This window comes from Podarcis liolepis (assembly GCF_965112155.1).
Source record: "Podarcis liolepis genome assembly, chromosome: 15".
In the NCBI taxonomy this organism is placed as follows: domain Eukaryota; kingdom Metazoa; phylum Chordata; class Lepidosauria; order Squamata; family Lacertidae; genus Podarcis; species Podarcis liolepis.
In genome coordinates, this window is record NC_139566.1 from 25776239 (window position 1) to 25793072 (window position 16834).

The 16834-nt window shown below is 49.0% G+C and overlaps 1 protein-coding gene and 1 long non-coding RNA gene across 13 annotated transcripts in view; one reads left to right on the plus strand and one right to left on the minus strand.

The window, feature by feature from the left end:
- The window catches only part of LOC310695039, a 167858-nt gene that overhangs the window by 28259 nt on the left and 122765 nt on the right, over positions 1–16834 (minus strand). The window lies entirely within an intron of this gene.
- The window catches only part of SMTN (smoothelin), an 85977-nt gene that overhangs the window by 10548 nt on the left and 58595 nt on the right, over positions 1–16834 (plus strand). For all 12 annotated transcript variants that reach the window (XM_083478519.1, XM_083478514.1, XM_083478524.1 and 9 more), the window contains 2 exons: positions 15910–16070; positions 16670–16772. In XM_083478519.1, the coding sequence (XP_083334645.1) occupies positions 15910–16070; positions 16670–16772 (264 nt within the window). The remainder of the gene's footprint in view (positions 1–15909; positions 16071–16669; positions 16773–16834) is intronic.

Consider the following 16834-nt stretch of genomic DNA (forward strand, 5'->3'; position numbering starts at 1 on the left):
AGCAATCCAGAATATATATATATATATATATTTTTTTTTTTCGTAGATTTTCACGGGTACAGGAATGCAGGTTTTGGTGTCCTCGGGTGTCTTCCCGTGTAAAAGTTGGGGTGTCTAGGCGACGTTTCGACGAGGTCTCACTCGTCATCTTCAGGCTGGTGCTTTCGGCTTCTTGTTACTGGAACAGAGCGGGATCTCAGTGTTTGAGTTCCTATAAATACTGTAGAGGGGTGTGGTGTATTGCCTCAAAAGTTCTGGGCAGAGGGGAAGTTCCCAGGCTAGTGTTCTTTTCTTCTTTTGTTCCTTAATTACTTGAGGGATATCTTGAGTGATTTCTTGAGTGATATTCTGAGTACCACTTAGGTGGGTCATTAGGTGTGGATTGCTCTTTAACATGCTCTTTAACATGGAACATCACCACAAGAGAATAATCATGGAAGCCATCGAGATAGAGAAACACCCTCACAACATGAACAAGCGTGACGACACGTCCCGCCTGCCAGACATCTGGAAATTAGCCCTCCCCACAAAAACCGACACCAGATCCAGAGGCACACAGAACGCCACCACCAATCAACCACACCAGACCCAAACCCAGACCCTCTCCACAGATAAATTACAGACACCATCCAGTAACCAAACCATAGTGGCACCTCCGGATGCTGCACCCCCCTGCAATCCCTACACAGATCTGGCTGGCACAGGGCACAAAACCACAGCTCGCCCCTATACACGAAGCCAAGCCAAAGCACAACTAAGTGCAGTACAGCCATCTTCCCAGAAAAACTCTTCACAAATTCAAGAGGTCAAGACACGAAGGCTTTAGCAACTAATCCACACCTAATGACCCACCTAAGTGGTACTCAGAATATCACTCAAGAAATCACTCAAGATATCCCTCAAGTAATTAAGGAACAAAAGAAGAAAAGAACACTAGCCTGGGAACTTCCCCTCTGCCCAGAACTTTTGAGGCAATACACCACACCCCTCTACAGTATTTATAGGAACTCAAACACTGAGATCCCGCTCTGTTCCAGTAACAAGAAGCCGAAAGCACCAGCCTGAAGATGACGAGTGAGACCTCGTCGAAACGTCGCCTAGACACCCCAACTTTTACACGGGAAGACACCCGAGGACACCAAAACCTGCATATATATATATATATATATATATTCGTACCTTGGATCCCGAATGCCTTGCAAGTCGAATGTTTTGGCTCCCGAACACCGCAAAGCGAGTGTTCTGGCTTGCGAACGTTCTTTGGAACCTGAACGTCCGACGTGGCTTCCGATTGGCTGCAGGAACTTCTTGCAGCCAATTGGAAGCCGCTCCTTGGTTTCCGAACATTTTGGAAGTCGAACGGACTTCCGAGGTACCTCTGTATAGCTATGCACTGTCTTTTAATGGTGTATCTAGGTGCATTCTGTATCATATGAAGAGAAGGCATATTTCTTTGTAGTGATGGTTGAAATGGCCACGACAAATAAACTGAAAAACACAATATAGCTATGTCCTCTCTCTGTGAGGACACAGTGAGAGTGTTTCTCACAAGAGTTCTCCCTAGCAAACTTACAGGAAAACTCTGTGAGTATCGGCTCTTACCCTGCACCTATCTAGCAATCGTGAATTGTTGGTTTTGACTGCACTTTTTATATCCCACCCTCCCTCTCCCTGACAGGGCCTATTTTTGAAAATGTAAAGCCTAGAGGTGGGAAGGCCTGGAAAACCCCCCAGGAAAACAGGGGGGAAAACCCCGCCCCCAATTTTTCTGGTTTTTCTCCAGTCCTTCCCATCTCTTGAAGCCTGCTCCAGAGGCTCTCGTTCTGTTTGGATGAGCACACAGGAAGCAGAATTGCGGAATCACATGCCTGCATGTGCTAACCCTACCTGGTTGCCCTTATGTCTTGATTAGCAGCCTCATAGCTGGTTGTCTTTTGGGTATTTCAAAAGACGAAAAAAACTGTGGCTTTGAAACCAGTGACTGATTCAAAATTACATCTCCTTGTTGTAAAGCATAGACTTAAGATTTGCTCCTTCAGACTCGGGAACTACCGTGCAATTCCCCCCCCCCCTTTATGATATCATAGAATCATAAAGTTAGAAGAGATACCCTGAGGATCCTCCAGGCATAGGCAAACTCGGCCCTCCAGATGTTTTGGGACTACGATTCCCATCATCCCTGATCATTGTTCCTGTTAGCTAGGGATCATGGGAGTTGTTGGCCAAAAATATCTGGAGGGCCGAGTTTGCCTGAATTCTAGTCCAACCCCCTGCAAGGCAGGAATATGCAGCTGTCCCATACGGGGATCGAACCTGCAACCTTGGCGTTATCAGCACCACACTCTTAACTAAATGAGCTGTCCAGGCACCTTAAGAGGTGCCCTGATGCATAGCAACCAGACCAGCTTCTACAGATCTTCCCTTCTGTTCCAGGCCAGCCTTGAACCCAGACTCTGTTGCCGACATAGTATAATGGAATGTGATATTTGATTCAGTTTTCGGTTTAAAGATGGAAAACTGTGGTTCTAGTCCTCATTAAGAAGTGTACATTCCAAGGAGCTCTGTTGGTCAGCTTCTGTCTCTACAGTACTTGACTGTCATATGGGTTAGCTATCGTTTTCAGCAAAGAAAGGTTCAAGAACCAATTGTTGCCTGGAACGGCATGGAGGTTTTGCCCAAAATTGTCTTGTAGTTCCTCGGACTTGTTTCCCTCTAAATCTCCAGCACCCTTTAATTCTGGTTTAGTGTGTTGGGTTTGCCTATGGGGAAATCTCTGCTCCAATCCTTGCTTGGTTCTGTGGCCTGTAAGGTATGTGCTGGGCAGCAATTCAGGATTTCTTTTTCCCACCCTAGCCTACCTCTCAGGGTTGTTGTGAGGAAAAATGGTGCTCTTAGTCTCTCTCTCTGCTCTGAAAACAGGCTTTCGATAACCTTCTCGTAGGTCTTCCGTGTTCTGCGGGTCAAAGATTTGGTCGGGTAGTTTTAAAGCATTACCTCAGCTCAACAAAAAACTTTAATCATCAACCAATCTGATACTTATGTTAGCTCCGAAAGTAAATAGTTACAACTCTTTAGTGTGGAAACAATGAAATTGCCTTTTAAAAATGTAGCTGTTAATCTAAGGATTATTATGACTCAATTTATAATGTGCCAACAATTTTGTGCAAAGTTTAAAAAGCAAGGCAGTATATTAATTTAATCTACCTTTTTAAACAATGTTAGAGAAGATATAAATGAGAACGCTTTCCCTCTTGGCTCAAAAGCCCAGGTCTGCTTGCAGTTGCAAAATTAATAAGAAAGAAGAAGAGGAAAATTAAACTGAAATAACACATAGCTGTGTCTATTAAAAAAGCAAAAAGCCAATTTTTAAAGCTGCAAGCCAGTTCCTTCAAAGCAGCTTCGTGGGATATTTTTACAATATTTGACAATTAGCCCTACCTGTTCTCAGTCGCGGTTCCCTTGGGGTGACCCGGGAGGCGAGTTCAAGAGCTGCCCTCCTTTAACCCACAGATAACATTGTTTACTACATTTAGATCTCGCCTTTCCGCCAGTGAGCTCAAGGTGGTGTCTACCTGGCTCTAAAAAAGACCTGGTTAAAAGTGCACCGTCAGAAATTACTTTTCAGCAAATATTTTTATTCACAGGTTTTCAAAATATGCAGGCAACAAAGGTTTAAGCAGATGCACAGTGCAACTGTTGCAGTAGTAGACAACGTGAAGTCAAGGATGTTGCAGTTTTGCAGTGGAAATGATTTATTTGTTGTAAAATAACAGCCAAACAACATTGTTATTGATCCGTGCGGGCTTATTTTATTTTATGCTATCCAGCCCGATGATGAAATTCCGGAGGGTTAGAATTCCCCTGCCCCACTGGGACCCCTGTCTTTTTGGTGGTGGGGGGCTTGGAGGTCTCTCCCTTGTTATTTTGATCCTGCTCTCTGAACTTTTGGAGACTGGAGCCTGGTCTTATTTCTTCACTCGGGCTAAGAGGGGATTAGCCCATATAAGGAGAAAACTATGCTCTTTTCTATTTTTCCCTTTCTCCCTTTCTCTCCCTTCTCTCTCCTCTCCTGCCCTTCAGCCAGGTTTCCTCCCCTCCCCACCTCTCTGCCCTGTCTTTACCCATCCTGTGCTTGCATTCCTCTGCCCCACTGCCGCCTCCATCCATGCCCCCCTCCAAATACCAGCAAGATTCCCCCTATAACTTTCCCCCCCTGCCAATGCATTCCTGAGGGCTGGGCACGGAGGGGATTGTGTGTGCTCCAGCAAAGGGTGGGTGGAAAAAGGAAAAGGGCTGGTGCGCATCTGCAGTCCACGGCAGATTCAGGATGATTGGTACATCTGGCACAGCATCGCTGACTCTGACCGGCAGCAGCAGCAGCTCTCCAGGGTGTCAGGCAGGGGATGTTCCTAGCCCTACCTAGACATGCCGTTGAGAATGGAACCAGGGATCCTTCTATATGCTAAGCAGATATTCGGCTATCTGTTGGCCCATCTAGCTCAGTGTTGTCTGCACTGACTGGCAGCAGATACTCAGAGTTGCCAGGGATTTAACCCGAGACTTTATGCATGTAAGACACATAGATGCTCTATACTACAAAGCTGTGCCCCTTTACTGGTTCAGACCAGTACGTCCATCTAGCTCAGCACTGTCAACACGGACTGGCAGCATCTATCCAGGACTTCAAGCAAGGGCCCTACCTGGACTTGCTAGGGATCAAAACTGGGACTGTCTACATTATTATTATTCAAAGCAGATGCTCTGGCACTGAACCACAGCCCTTCTCTCTCCTCCCTACCTAGCCAGGTAACAGGCCAACCCCCAAGGGGTGGGGAGAGAACAGCTTAAGCCCCTTTTCAGCCAGGTGGGGTGGAAGATAAGGAGTTCTGAATCTTTACCTGTTTGGCACTCCTCCCTTCCCCCACCTTGCTTGGGGCTCACCTGTTCACCGAGCTAGTTGGCGAAGGGAAGGCTGGCTGGCACACCTGCACAAGCTGCCTCCCGGATCCTGCCTGCCACTGCCTTGGCTGGCACAGGGCAAGGTGCTGGCTGAGTGCCACCCGTCCTCGGGTTGGCTGGTTTGAATGCCTCTTTTGTCTCCCATTCACCTTGAATCAAGGGCTCCAGGTTGCGGCCGCCCCCTTTGGGTGGGGAGGAGGAAATGTGGGGTGTGGCAGGCCGCCTTTGCTTCTGGCGGGTGTCTCCCTGCAGATGGGAATGAGGGTGGGTTAAGTTCCTGAAACAATTCCCCGTCCCCTCCCCGTATTGCTAGTGGGGTGGATTATAGAATTTTTGTAGGGTTTGGGCTTTTTCTTCTATTCCAGGCGGGGGTGAATGGTTTTTATCATCAATATGTTAAATGATTTTTTAAAATAAAAAAATATTGTTTTAATATAAGACTGAGCGACAGGGACTGGCCCAAGGTCATTCAGAGGGTTTAATGGCTGAGTGGGGGATTCGAACCCTGGTCTTTCAAGTACTAGCCCTGTGCTCTTAAGTGGAGGGGGCCCCCTCCACACTGGCCCTATAGGTTTTATTAATTTCAGCGGGGTGTTTTCTCTAATCCATGGGTAGGCAAACTAAGGCCCGGGGGCTGAATCCGGCCCAATCACCTTCTAAATCTGCAGCATGTTTTTACATGAGTAGAATGTGTCCTTTTATTTAAAATGCATCTCTGGGTTATTTGTGGGGCATAGGAATTCGTTCATTCCCCCCCAATAAATATAGTCCGCCCCCCCCACAAGGTCTGAGGGACAGTGGACCGGCCCCCTGCTGAAAAAGTTTGCTGACCCCTGCTCTAATCAGAGGTTTTCAACCTTTTTGGGTCCACGTCTCCCTGGACCAACTGTATTCTTTCTGCAGCACCCCTGTGGGGCTCAGGAGCCAGTTGCGTCACCCCTTGGCTGCAGAACAGGCAGCCCCTCACCCTTTTTCAAACACCCTCCCTGGGGGAGTGTTCCCTCTTCCTCCTCTCCCCTCTCCTTGGGAGTCCTCTGGGCAGCTACAGCTGCCGCCCCTGGTCTCTGAGCCTCTGCCCCTGCCCCAAAGAGGGGTGCCTCCTCACACTGCCCCATGGGGGCCCGAGAAGCACCCCCTGGCCAGCCCCAGAGGCACCATTCACCTGGGGAGCTTGTAGACAGGGCTGCTGTAACAAACAGCTGTGCAAGCCTTTGGGAGGCAGATAAACAAGAAGGAAAGAGGGACTGAGGCCACTGTGGCCTGCGGCACCCCTGACCAACATTCAAGGCACCCCAGGGTGCCACAGGACACTGGTTGAAAACTGATATAGAAAAATAAGGGTGGTTGGCTTTTGCTGCCCAACTCCCCAAGGGACTGAGTCCCCTAAGTCCATGATCTGTCAGAGATGAATGGGTGGAGGCAGGAGGCAGTGAAAGCAAGGCAGATCTTTATTTTTCTGTTGCAACAGAGTTCCCTCCTCCCCAAGCAAGGAGGCAAGAGAGACCCAGAGCTCAGAAGAAACATCTCTTTTAAGTGTTTGCATTTTGGCGTGGAGAAGCAGGACATGTGCAATTACATCTCACAGAAAGTGGGGTTGCTGTGGCTCAGGCAGGCCAAGGTGTGCTATAGCACGTTTTACATAGTTCCAGACACAGTTTACACAAAACATCAGCATTTGATAAGACCATCAGGATGCCAGTAGACATCCCTCAATGCAGAGCATCTAGGCAAACAATGACAATACAAAGGAGGTTCATAGATATAGGAGTGGAATCCCTTCAGGAACTTCCCCTGATTGCTATCTGCCTACCTGTTCTCAGGCAAAGAGGAGTAAGGAGGCAGAGGAAATATTTAGAGTCTTTAAGAGAGCCAAGATGGTTTTTGGATTGCTCTCCTGTCCTATTTTAGACATGTGGCTTTTATACTTATGTATGTGTCTTTACCTTGTGTAATTATCAACATTTATTTTATACTGTCGTACCTCAGCTCTCGAACGCCTTGGGAGTCAGTCAAAAACCCGGAAGTGAGTGTTCTGGTTTTCGAATGTTCTTTTGGAAGCCGAACATCCGGGGGGGGGGGCTTCCACGGCTTCCAATTGGCTGCAGCAGCTTCCTGCAGCCAATCGGAAGTTGCGCTTTGGAAGTCGAACGTTTCGGAAGTCGAACAGACCTCTGGAATGGATTCTGTTAGACTTCCGAGGTACAGTGGTACCTCTAGACGTGAACGGGATCCTGAAGCAAAGTTCTTAACCTGAAGCACTATTTCTGGGTTAGCTGAGTCTGTAACCTGAAGCGTATGTAACCCGAGGTACCACTGCAATCTCTCTCTCCTGCTGTTGTCCAGGAGAGCTAAGTGGAACCTCCAGGGTGAGGGCAGTGTACCAGAGTCTGGGAACGTACCATTCTCAAAAGGAGGGGTGGCTCGCTCCCTCCCCCTGCACCCTGTCCTTCTGGAGCTCCTGCCTGTGTGGGATGCAAATCTTGTTACCAGGATGCTCAGCTACCTCCAGCCTCTGTGAGTCCGAGTCCAGGAATGCCTGCTTGTAGTGGGAGAAGGAAGTGGGTGGGAATCCCTTTGGAATTCCAGCCTGGCTAATTCGAGTTGGTGAATTAAGCACCACTCACTACTCACTGAGGCCTGGCTTTGTTTAGCAATAGGGCAGTGGTGGCAAATGGTCACAGTCTTGTACCTGGATCACACCAATACACACTCTCCAGCTGTAACTGCCCATCTTTGGACTCCTCCCTCATTTTGGGGGTGCTTGTTTTACTGCCCCCTCCACCCCCTTCAAAAACTGCAAGCTGCAAAACCTGAAAAAAATATAAGGGAATTCTTTTCAAAGTCCCATAAGAACGGAGTCTTTTTGAAAAGAGGGCGGTATGGGGAGAGAAACTCAGTTGTGCTTTCTTTTTCTTTTACGAGGTTCTCCCAGAACTGGTACAAAGGGCAAAAAATGATTTGTGAATGCTTAAAAACAAAAGGGAACTTAAAGGCAGTTGTGAAATTAAACTCAGAGCTTGAATGCAGTAAAAGTCTGGGGGGAAAGTTTCCCCCACTCACTTTTTACGTACTTCTTATTCCAGTATGAGATGGTGTTTGCCTTTCAGGGTTGATGGGAAATAAAAAAAAAATGTTGACTCTGTGCACACCATATGTTTAAAGCACATGGCTTTTTCCCTATGAAAAACAATCCTGGAAACTCTAGTTTACCCTGTCACGGCACCCTAGTTCCCGGCACCCTTCATAAACTACCGTATTTTTTGCACCATAACACTCACTTTTTTCCTCCTAGAAAGTAAGGGGAAATGTCTGTGCGTGTTATGGAGGGAATGCGTACGGGTGGCATGCCTACGGATTTTGCTCCTCTAAAAACTATGTGCGTGTTATGGTCGGGTGCGTGTTATAGAGCGAAAAATACGGTAAGTTCTCAGGATTTATTTATTTTTTGCAAGGGAGTCCCCAAGTCCCACTGCAGGGCAAATGGAGGGCAGGTGGTGGTTTTAGCTGGAGTGTAGGAAGAGGGTTATATCTGGCAGGAGTTGTCTAATAGATACACAGCTAGAGAGGGCTGGTTTGAAGCTTGCTCCGGCTTGGCCTACCTTCCAGGGCTGTTAGGAGGATAAAAGGGGACCGCCCCATGCTCCCTGGAGGAAGAGCATCATACAGATGTGGAATGCTATTTTATTTTTGAAAAACTACATTATAAGGTCTAGCGAGGTTAAAGGTAAAGGGACCCCTGACCATTAGGTCCAGTCGTGGCTGATTCGGGGGTTGCGGCGCTCATCTCGCTTTATTGGCCGAGGGAGCCGGCATACAGCTTCCAGGTGATGTGGCCAGCATGACTAAGCCACTTCTGGTGAACCAGAGCAGTGCACAGAAACGATGTTTACCTTCCTGCTGGAGTGGTACCTATTTATCTACTTGCACTTTGACGTGGTTTCGAACAGCTAGGTTGGCAGGAGCAGGGGCCGAAGAACGGGAGCTCACCCCGTTGCGGAGATTCGAACCGCCGACCTTCTGATCGGCAAGTCCTAGGCTCAGCGGTTTAACCCACAGCGCCTCCGTGTCCCATCTAGCGAGGGTACGTGTCCGCAGAAACCTGAGCCTGGGTTACACCTATCCATATTAGCCTGTAGGCGTAGGCCGCTGGTGTTCATACTGTCACCAGAAAATAGGCAGTGCCTTTTTTTAATGGCTGAACTCCCCATCTAAATGGAATCAAGTTTCCCCCAAGTTTATTGGTCGGAGACGGATGAGCGCAGGCAGTGGAAACAAGGCTGATCTTTATTAAGAGTTCTGGTAACAATACAGACAGACAAGAGAAAATGAAGAAATGCACATCTGGGTGAAAGGAAGGTGCCTTGTCTGAAAGCATCGAAGGCTCCGACATCTGGATTTTGCTTCTCAAGGCACTGCTCCCTGTTGCTCTCCACTCCTGGTCTGGGAAAACAGCGGCGTCTTGGCCCTGCAGAGTCCTGCTTGCCTCCAGCTGCCTCTCCACCTAGCTAACTCCCTGCTTTAAATTGAGGCCCTGTTTTTCTAGGCCGGCCGCTCGTAACCGTTAATTTCCTGCCCGGCGGGGGAGCGTGAGCTGGGGCCGCAGCATGTCCTGTTCTTCCCAGGGTGTAGGGCAGCCCAGGACGCCGAATTCTCCCTGCGCGCTCCTCTTGGAATCTGCTCTGCGGCTCCCAGCAACCTCTGGCCGCAGAGCGGGGCTGGCCTGTCAGCAGGGCCCGGAGGGCTGCCTCTGGCCTCCGCCCTCCCTGGGCTGCTTACGTGGCCTTGGGGTCTCTCTCTCTCTTCCAATCCCCCCCAAGTTGCAATCGCTTCCCCCACCCCTCAAAACCAAAACCTTTCCAAGCATTTCACATCCGTCTGTCTCGGACCCCTGGAAGCCAGGCAAGTCTGAAGTTTCTGCCTGTTTCGTTTGTCTGTTGGGTAGGGGTGACGGTTGCACAGCCTTCAAGCGCTTGCGAAAGGTCCCAGGTAGGACTGGGAGAGCCTCCCTGCCGGAAATCCAGCGGAGCTGCTGCCAGTCAGTGTAGGCAGTACTGAGCTAGATGGGACAGTGGTCTGACTTGCTATAAGGCGCCTTCCAGTGTTCTCACTTGGGAAAGGGATGTAGCTCAGTGGTAGAGAGCATCTGCCTGGTATGCAGGGGATCGTCAGGTCGGCCTTGCTTCATAAAGCACTGGAGAGCTGCTGCCAGCCAGTGCAGTCTGGCTTTGTAAAAGGCAGCTTTCTACCTTCCTAGGAAGGCTTTCCCCCCCGGAGTGTAGGAGGAGGGCAGCCGAGGCAAAGAACCACCCACACTTGCGCTGGCTGGGAGAGTAGACCTGGCAGGGGCTGTGGTAGCGCCAACCAGCCTCATCTCTCAATCCTCTTGTAGGCCTGCTCTCTCTTCAGAGGTAGACTGCTGCTGGACCTGCAGGTTCTACTGCCTAACAGTGGCTAAATGGTCCCTTCTCCATGCATTTGGTCTAATAGCCTTTTAAAGCCGGTGACCTTCGCTCAGCACATCTTGTGACTGCAAATCCTGTAAATTAATGATGCATTGGGCAAAGATTTCCGCCACCCCCCCTGCTCGCGTATATAGAGGACTGATTGGGTGGCAAATCATGAGGGGTATGCCCCCCTCTTTTCCGAGTGGGCTGGAGAAACTTGGAGCAGGGAGCTCAACTCTTGGGTGTTTTAAGGAAGCATCAAGGCTGTGCGGAGAGTTCTGAAGTGGGTCTGGTGTGCCCTGGCTCTTTCCAGCTGCTGCAGCAGCTGTTTGTGAATTCTTGCCTTCAGCATCCAAGGGGAAATGCCGCGGTGGAGTCCCTCCCTTGTTGCTTGGCTTGGCACTGTCCTTCCCGGTCTGACTGTAGCTGTGCCAGTGGCCAGCCATGCGAGGGAGAATAGGGTGGTGAGAGAGAGAGAGAGCCCTAGTGGGTGATGCACAGATGTTTCCGCCATTGATTGCCCCACATGCCACATGAGCAGGAGCTGTTTGGCTAGGTTAGGTGGGCAAGATGAATCCCCAGTTATTTCTGCACCAACAGGAAGACCCCAGCGCACATCTCACAACACTCTGTTGCCTTGGGCTTCTGCCTACCCCCACTGCCCCCCACAAAAGAGCACTTCTATGTGCAGTGGTTTAAAGCTTAAAAAAAACTTATTTATAATTTTTTTAAAATTTATGCTTTTCAGGTTTATACATTTCACTAATTTTACAATCACTTTAACATTTCAAAACTTGACTTCCTTCCCCCTCTTTCTGCGGTTCCTTAAATTCATTTTTAATATCTTCTGCCTATCCAACTTTACTTAATCTGCTCACTTATTCCATCTACTTTAAATATATATTCTTATGAAACTGCAGGTTATTACAATAATCCCACCAGTGTTCTTATCTGTATACAATTTATCTATCAAATATTCAATAACCCATTTCCATTCTTTTATTTAATAAAGTTTGTTATTAAAAGAGAGAACTTCACAAAAGCACATGGTTAAAACTTTGGAACTCCCTGCCATAGGGACCTAAGGGTAAAGGGACCCCTGACCATTAGGTCCAGTCGTGGCCGACTCTGGGGTTGTGGCGCTCATCTCGCTTTATTGGCCGAGGGAGCCGGCATACAGCTTCCGGGTCATGTGGCCAGAATGACTAAGCCGCTTCTGGCGAACCAGAGCAGTGCATGGAAACACCGTTTACCTTCCCACCTATTTATCTACCTGCACTTTTGAAGTGCTTTTGAACTGCTAGGTTGGCAGGAGCCATAGGGACCTAGATGGCTTTAAAAGAGGATTAAATAAATTCATGGAGAAGAGGCCTATCGAGCCGGTTATGCTCTGCCTCCAGTCAGAGGCAGCAATGCTTCTGAATCTGTGGACCATAATTTACCATGTCTGTGAAGAACACTTAACAGCTGGAATTCAGATGATTGTACTATGGTTGACCTCTGGGACTCCCTGCCACAAGAAGCAGTGATGACCACTAACTTTGGATGGCTTTCAAGGAAGACTAGACAAATTCATGGGGGAGAGAGAGGGCTATTGATGGCTACTAGCCATGATGGCTCTGCTCTGCTTCCACGGTCAGAGGCAGCGATGCTACTGAATCCCAGTTGCTGGAAACCGCAGGAGGCAAGAATTGCTCTTGTGCTCAGGTCCCGCTTGCAAGTTTTCCATTCAGGCACCTGGCTGGCCACTGTGAGAACAGGATGCTGGCCTGGATGGGCCATTGGCCTGACTGAGCAAGCTCTCCTTCCATTCTTGTGTCTGCAATATGGGAATCGCAATGCTGAACTACCTTACATGCTGCCTGGGGCTGATGGGAGTTGTAGTCCAAAACAGCTGGGGGAAGATTATTCTGGTTGCAGTGCCACCTCTCCTCTTATCTGTAAAGGACCCCTGGATGGTTAAGTCCAGTCAAAGGCAACTATGGGGTTGCAGTGTTCATCCTGCTTTTAGGACGAGGGAGCCGGCGTTTGTCCACAGACAACTTTCCGGATCATATGGCCAGTGTGGGATGCTGTGATGGAAACCAGAGCTCATGGAAACACTGTTTACCTTCCCGCTGGAGCGGTACCTATTTATCTACTTGCACTGGTATGCTTTCAAACCGCTAGGTTGGCAGGAGCTGGGACAGAGCAACGGGAGCTCACCCTGTTGCGGGGATTCAAACCGCTGACCTTCTGATTGGCAAGCCCAAGAGGCTCAGTGGTTTAGACCACAGCGCCACCCGCGTCCCCTCTTATCTGTGTGCTTGTGTGTGTGTGAGAAAGAGAGTGAGAGTGCTGTTGTCAGCTGTCAAGGTGAGCTGTGTATGTGTGTTGGCGATCTCTGCAGATGCTGCAGGATCTCTGCAGATGCTGCAGGAAATGTCTTCGTTGTTCCCATCGCTGCCTTTCCTCCATATTCCGTCTCTGAATCCAATCGCTCCGGAGAGCAGCCTCTGCAGCACCCTTCCTGACTCAGACAAAAGGGGTCAGGAAATGCAGCTGTGGCGAGGCTGAATGCTGGGAAGCATGACCCCTTACTCCACCCCACATCCAGGAAATGAGACGGGGCCTGACTGCTGTACAGGGCTGGGCTGGGGGTAGAGAGATCAAGAGAGGGAGGGTCGTGGACATGCCCAGCAGGAAGCGGGACACCCACAGTGGTGGCTTGGCTTTGATCAGGGGACGTCTCTCCCTCCAGATGTTCTCGGGCTGCACTTTTCCATCATCCCCGGCTACAGATCATGCTGGCTGGGGATGATGGGAATTGAAGTCCAGAGATTTCCCTACTAGGAAAAGGTGTGCAGCCATGACAATTTAAATCAGAGCCAGGGTGGTGTAGCGGATAGAGTGTTGTACAGCGGTACCTTGGTTCTCAAACGCCTTGATAGTCAAACAACTTTGAACCCAAACACTGCAAAACCGGAAGTAGGTGATCCGGTTTGCGAACTTTTTCGGAAGCCAAACGTGCCCCATTCTGAGTGCCACACTTCCATTTTGAGTGCTACACTGAGGTCTGTCTGTTTTTGCTATTTATCTTGCGTTTTTGTGGTTGTTTTGTTTTGTTTTGTTTTGTTTGTGACTGTGTGGAACCCAGTTCAGCTACTGATTGATTGATTGATTGTGTGACTGCAGTACATTGATTATTGCTTTCATTTTATTGATCAGTGGTCTTGTTAGATAGTAAAAATGATGTGAAACTGCTGTTTTAGGGGTTGTTTTTAAAAGTCTGGAATGGATTAATCCGTTTTGCATTACAGTGGTACCTCAGGTTACATACGCTTCAGGTTACAGACTCCGCTAACCCAGAAATAGTGCTTCAGGTTAAGAACTTTGCTTCAGGATGAGAACAGAAATTGTGCTCCAGTGGCACGGCAGCAGCAGGAGGCCCCATTAGCTAAAGTGGTGCTTCAGGTTAAGAACAGTTTCAGGTTAAGAACAGACCTCCGGAACGAATTAAATACTTAACCTGAGGTACCACTGTACTTTCTATGGAAAAGCGCGCCTTGGTTTTGGAACACTTTGGTTTTGGAAGGGACTTCCAGAGTGGATTAAGTTTGAGAACCAAGGTACCACTGTACTAGGACCCGGGAAAGGCCCGGGTTCAAATCCTCACTTGGTCTTGTGGCGTTCACTGGGTGACCTTGGGCCCGTTGCTGCTTCTCAGTCTAAATCTACCTCACCGGGTTGTTGCGTGGGCTAAATGAGGAGGGAGAGAACCATGTATGTTACCTTGCTTCTGGGGCGAAAAAAAGGTTCATGCAAAAAAACAAAAAGAATTTAAAAAGCGGCACCATAGCACTTTAAACGTATGGTGCAAATGCAGCCCTTGCTCTTAACGTCCAATTTTTATTGGTATTTTTAATGCTGCAATTCCTGGAGCGGCTTGACAATCCATCCCCAGGGAACCATGGAAACCGTAGTTCTGCGAGGGAGGGAATAGGGACCTCCTAAAAGTACCCCTCGCAAACTTTATTTCCCAGGAGCCTTTGCAGGCAGCCGTCTGTGGCTGTTCAAACCAGCACGATACTGCTTTAAGGGTTCACTGCAGATGGCCCTCTGGTGCCACAAATCTGCTTGAAAATAGAGAGATAAACTTTATTCGCTTTAGCCAACGGCCGTAGCAACATAAAACAAACAGTATATGCCATTAAAAAGACGACAATGGGTAAAAAGGGCAATCAAATGACCAAGATTGTTGTTCAGATAGTGGCCCTTAATCTCCTTGCACCCTCGATAAACCTAGCAACCTTTGCTGTTGTCTGATCATTTTGATCTGATAAAAGAAAGGACAGTGTGGCCGCAGATGGGCTGCCTGGGATGGGAAGTTAGAGTGGGGTAATGATCCCATTCCTCAGATCTTTATAAAGGGGACAGGACAGGAGAACATGAGCCACTGTTTCCTGATTGTCATCTTCACAGGGGCAGAGTTGTTTCACTTTTTTCCCCTTTCAAATAAATTTTTATTGTTTTCAACATGTGTCATAACTCTACTGTTTTACATTGGAGGTGTTATTCCAGTCCTGCTAGTGTCTTAATATTTTTGTTGTTCTCCTTTATATATTCAATAAATTTATTCCAATTGTTATTGTATCTCTGGTCCTCTTGGTCCCGGATCCTTCCTGTCAATTTGGCAAGTTCCGCAAAATCTATCATCTTTACCTGCCACTCCTGGATGGTTGGTAAATCTTCTGTTTTCCATCTTTGGGCCAGTAAAGTTCTTGCGGCGGCTGTGGCATACATGAACAAGTTCTGATCTTTTATTTTAATTTCTTTTCCCACCAGACCTAGCAAAAATGCCTCTGGTCTTTTAGGAAAAGTATACTTAAATATCTTCAGTTCATTATAGATTAACTCCCAGAATCTTTTTACCTTGCCACAGGTCCACCACATATGAAAGTAATCTCCGTCTATTTCCCAGAGTTGTTTCTCAGTTGGAATCTTTTGGTATCTGCCCTCATGTACGGCAGAGGGCATCGCACAAATCGGCTTTTTTTATTTGTTAAAGTGACCGTGACAATCCTTGCCCGCTGCGTGTTCAGAACCGGAGGGTAGGAGAGTTTATCCCTGCCTCTTGACCTCTGCAAGTGTTGTGTGGGGTTTGTGGTTCCCAATTTGAGACCACCACCTCTAGGGATTTTCCCTGTTGCCCAGGCCCGTGTGTGTGTGCCCAGCGATGCCATTCTTTGGGTGGAGGTCTCCTGGGCACCGTCCGAGGCTTAGCGGCAGTCGCGTGCGTGAGTCATTGGGCTCCGTGCCGGGAGAGTGGGTGGCTGCAGGGACACTGGTCCCCTGTGTCAGCCGGGACACTGCCTCCATTGTGTGCGGCATCGCCCGGAATCTCGAGGGTTTTGAGCTGAGGTGGGCCAGAGTGGGGTGGGTGGAGCCGGTCTCTACGTTGCCCTTTATCCGTCCCGGAGTGACCATTTGCCTTTTTCGCTGCTGCCACCCCTCCCTCCCCACACAGCTGGAGGCCACGCTGGACCTGACCGAGCGGCGGCAGATCCGCTCCGCCATCCGGGAGCTGCGGCGGCAGGAGCTGGAGCGAGACGAGGAGGCGCTGGCATCCAAGCGCTTCCGGACGGAGCGCTGTGCGGAACGGCAGGAGAACAAGGAGAACGTGCTGAGGTAGGTCCCGGGAACCCCTTTCTTTCCCCCTCGAATCTGCTTGCTTAGCCTCTCCCCCCATTACTTCTAAATAATTGCAGAATCAGTTGCGGAATTTCTAGGGTTGCGGAATCTCTAGGGTTGCAGGTGGCTTTGCTGATGTGCATTGCCCTCTACGCATGTATCATGCGAATCGGGGAAGACTCCCTTCCTGAAACCCTGGAGAGCTGCTGCCAGCCAGTGTAGGTTGTATTGCGCTAGATGGACCAATGGTCTGACTTGGGATAGTGAAGGGCTGTAGCTCAGAGGCAGAGCATCTGCTTTGCATGCAGAAAGAAGGTCACTGGTTCAATTCCTGGCATCTCCAGGTAGGGATGGGAAAGAAAGATCTCCATCTGAAATCCCAGACAGCCTCTGCCAGTCAGTGTAGGCAGTACTGAACTAGATGGACCCCACTGATCTGATTCAGTATAAAGCGACTTTCTAGGAAGGTTTCTGTCCCTGATATGCTGGAGGGGGTTAGCCAAGACGCCTCCCTGCCAGCTTACTGGCCCAATGGTCTCACAGATCTTAGCCATCACCTCCCACCTGATGTGTCCCTTGTGCCTTGTTCCCTACAGATCACTGCGGCTGGAGGAGGAGCAGAAGCAGCAGCAGAAAACTCTGGACATCCTATCCGGGAAGTTGGAAACCATCCAGGATGTGGAGGAACTGACTGCTTTGGTGAGTGGCTTGGGGATCTTGTCCTCTTTTGAACGTGCCTGCCTTGGCTTTTGAAGCAGAGG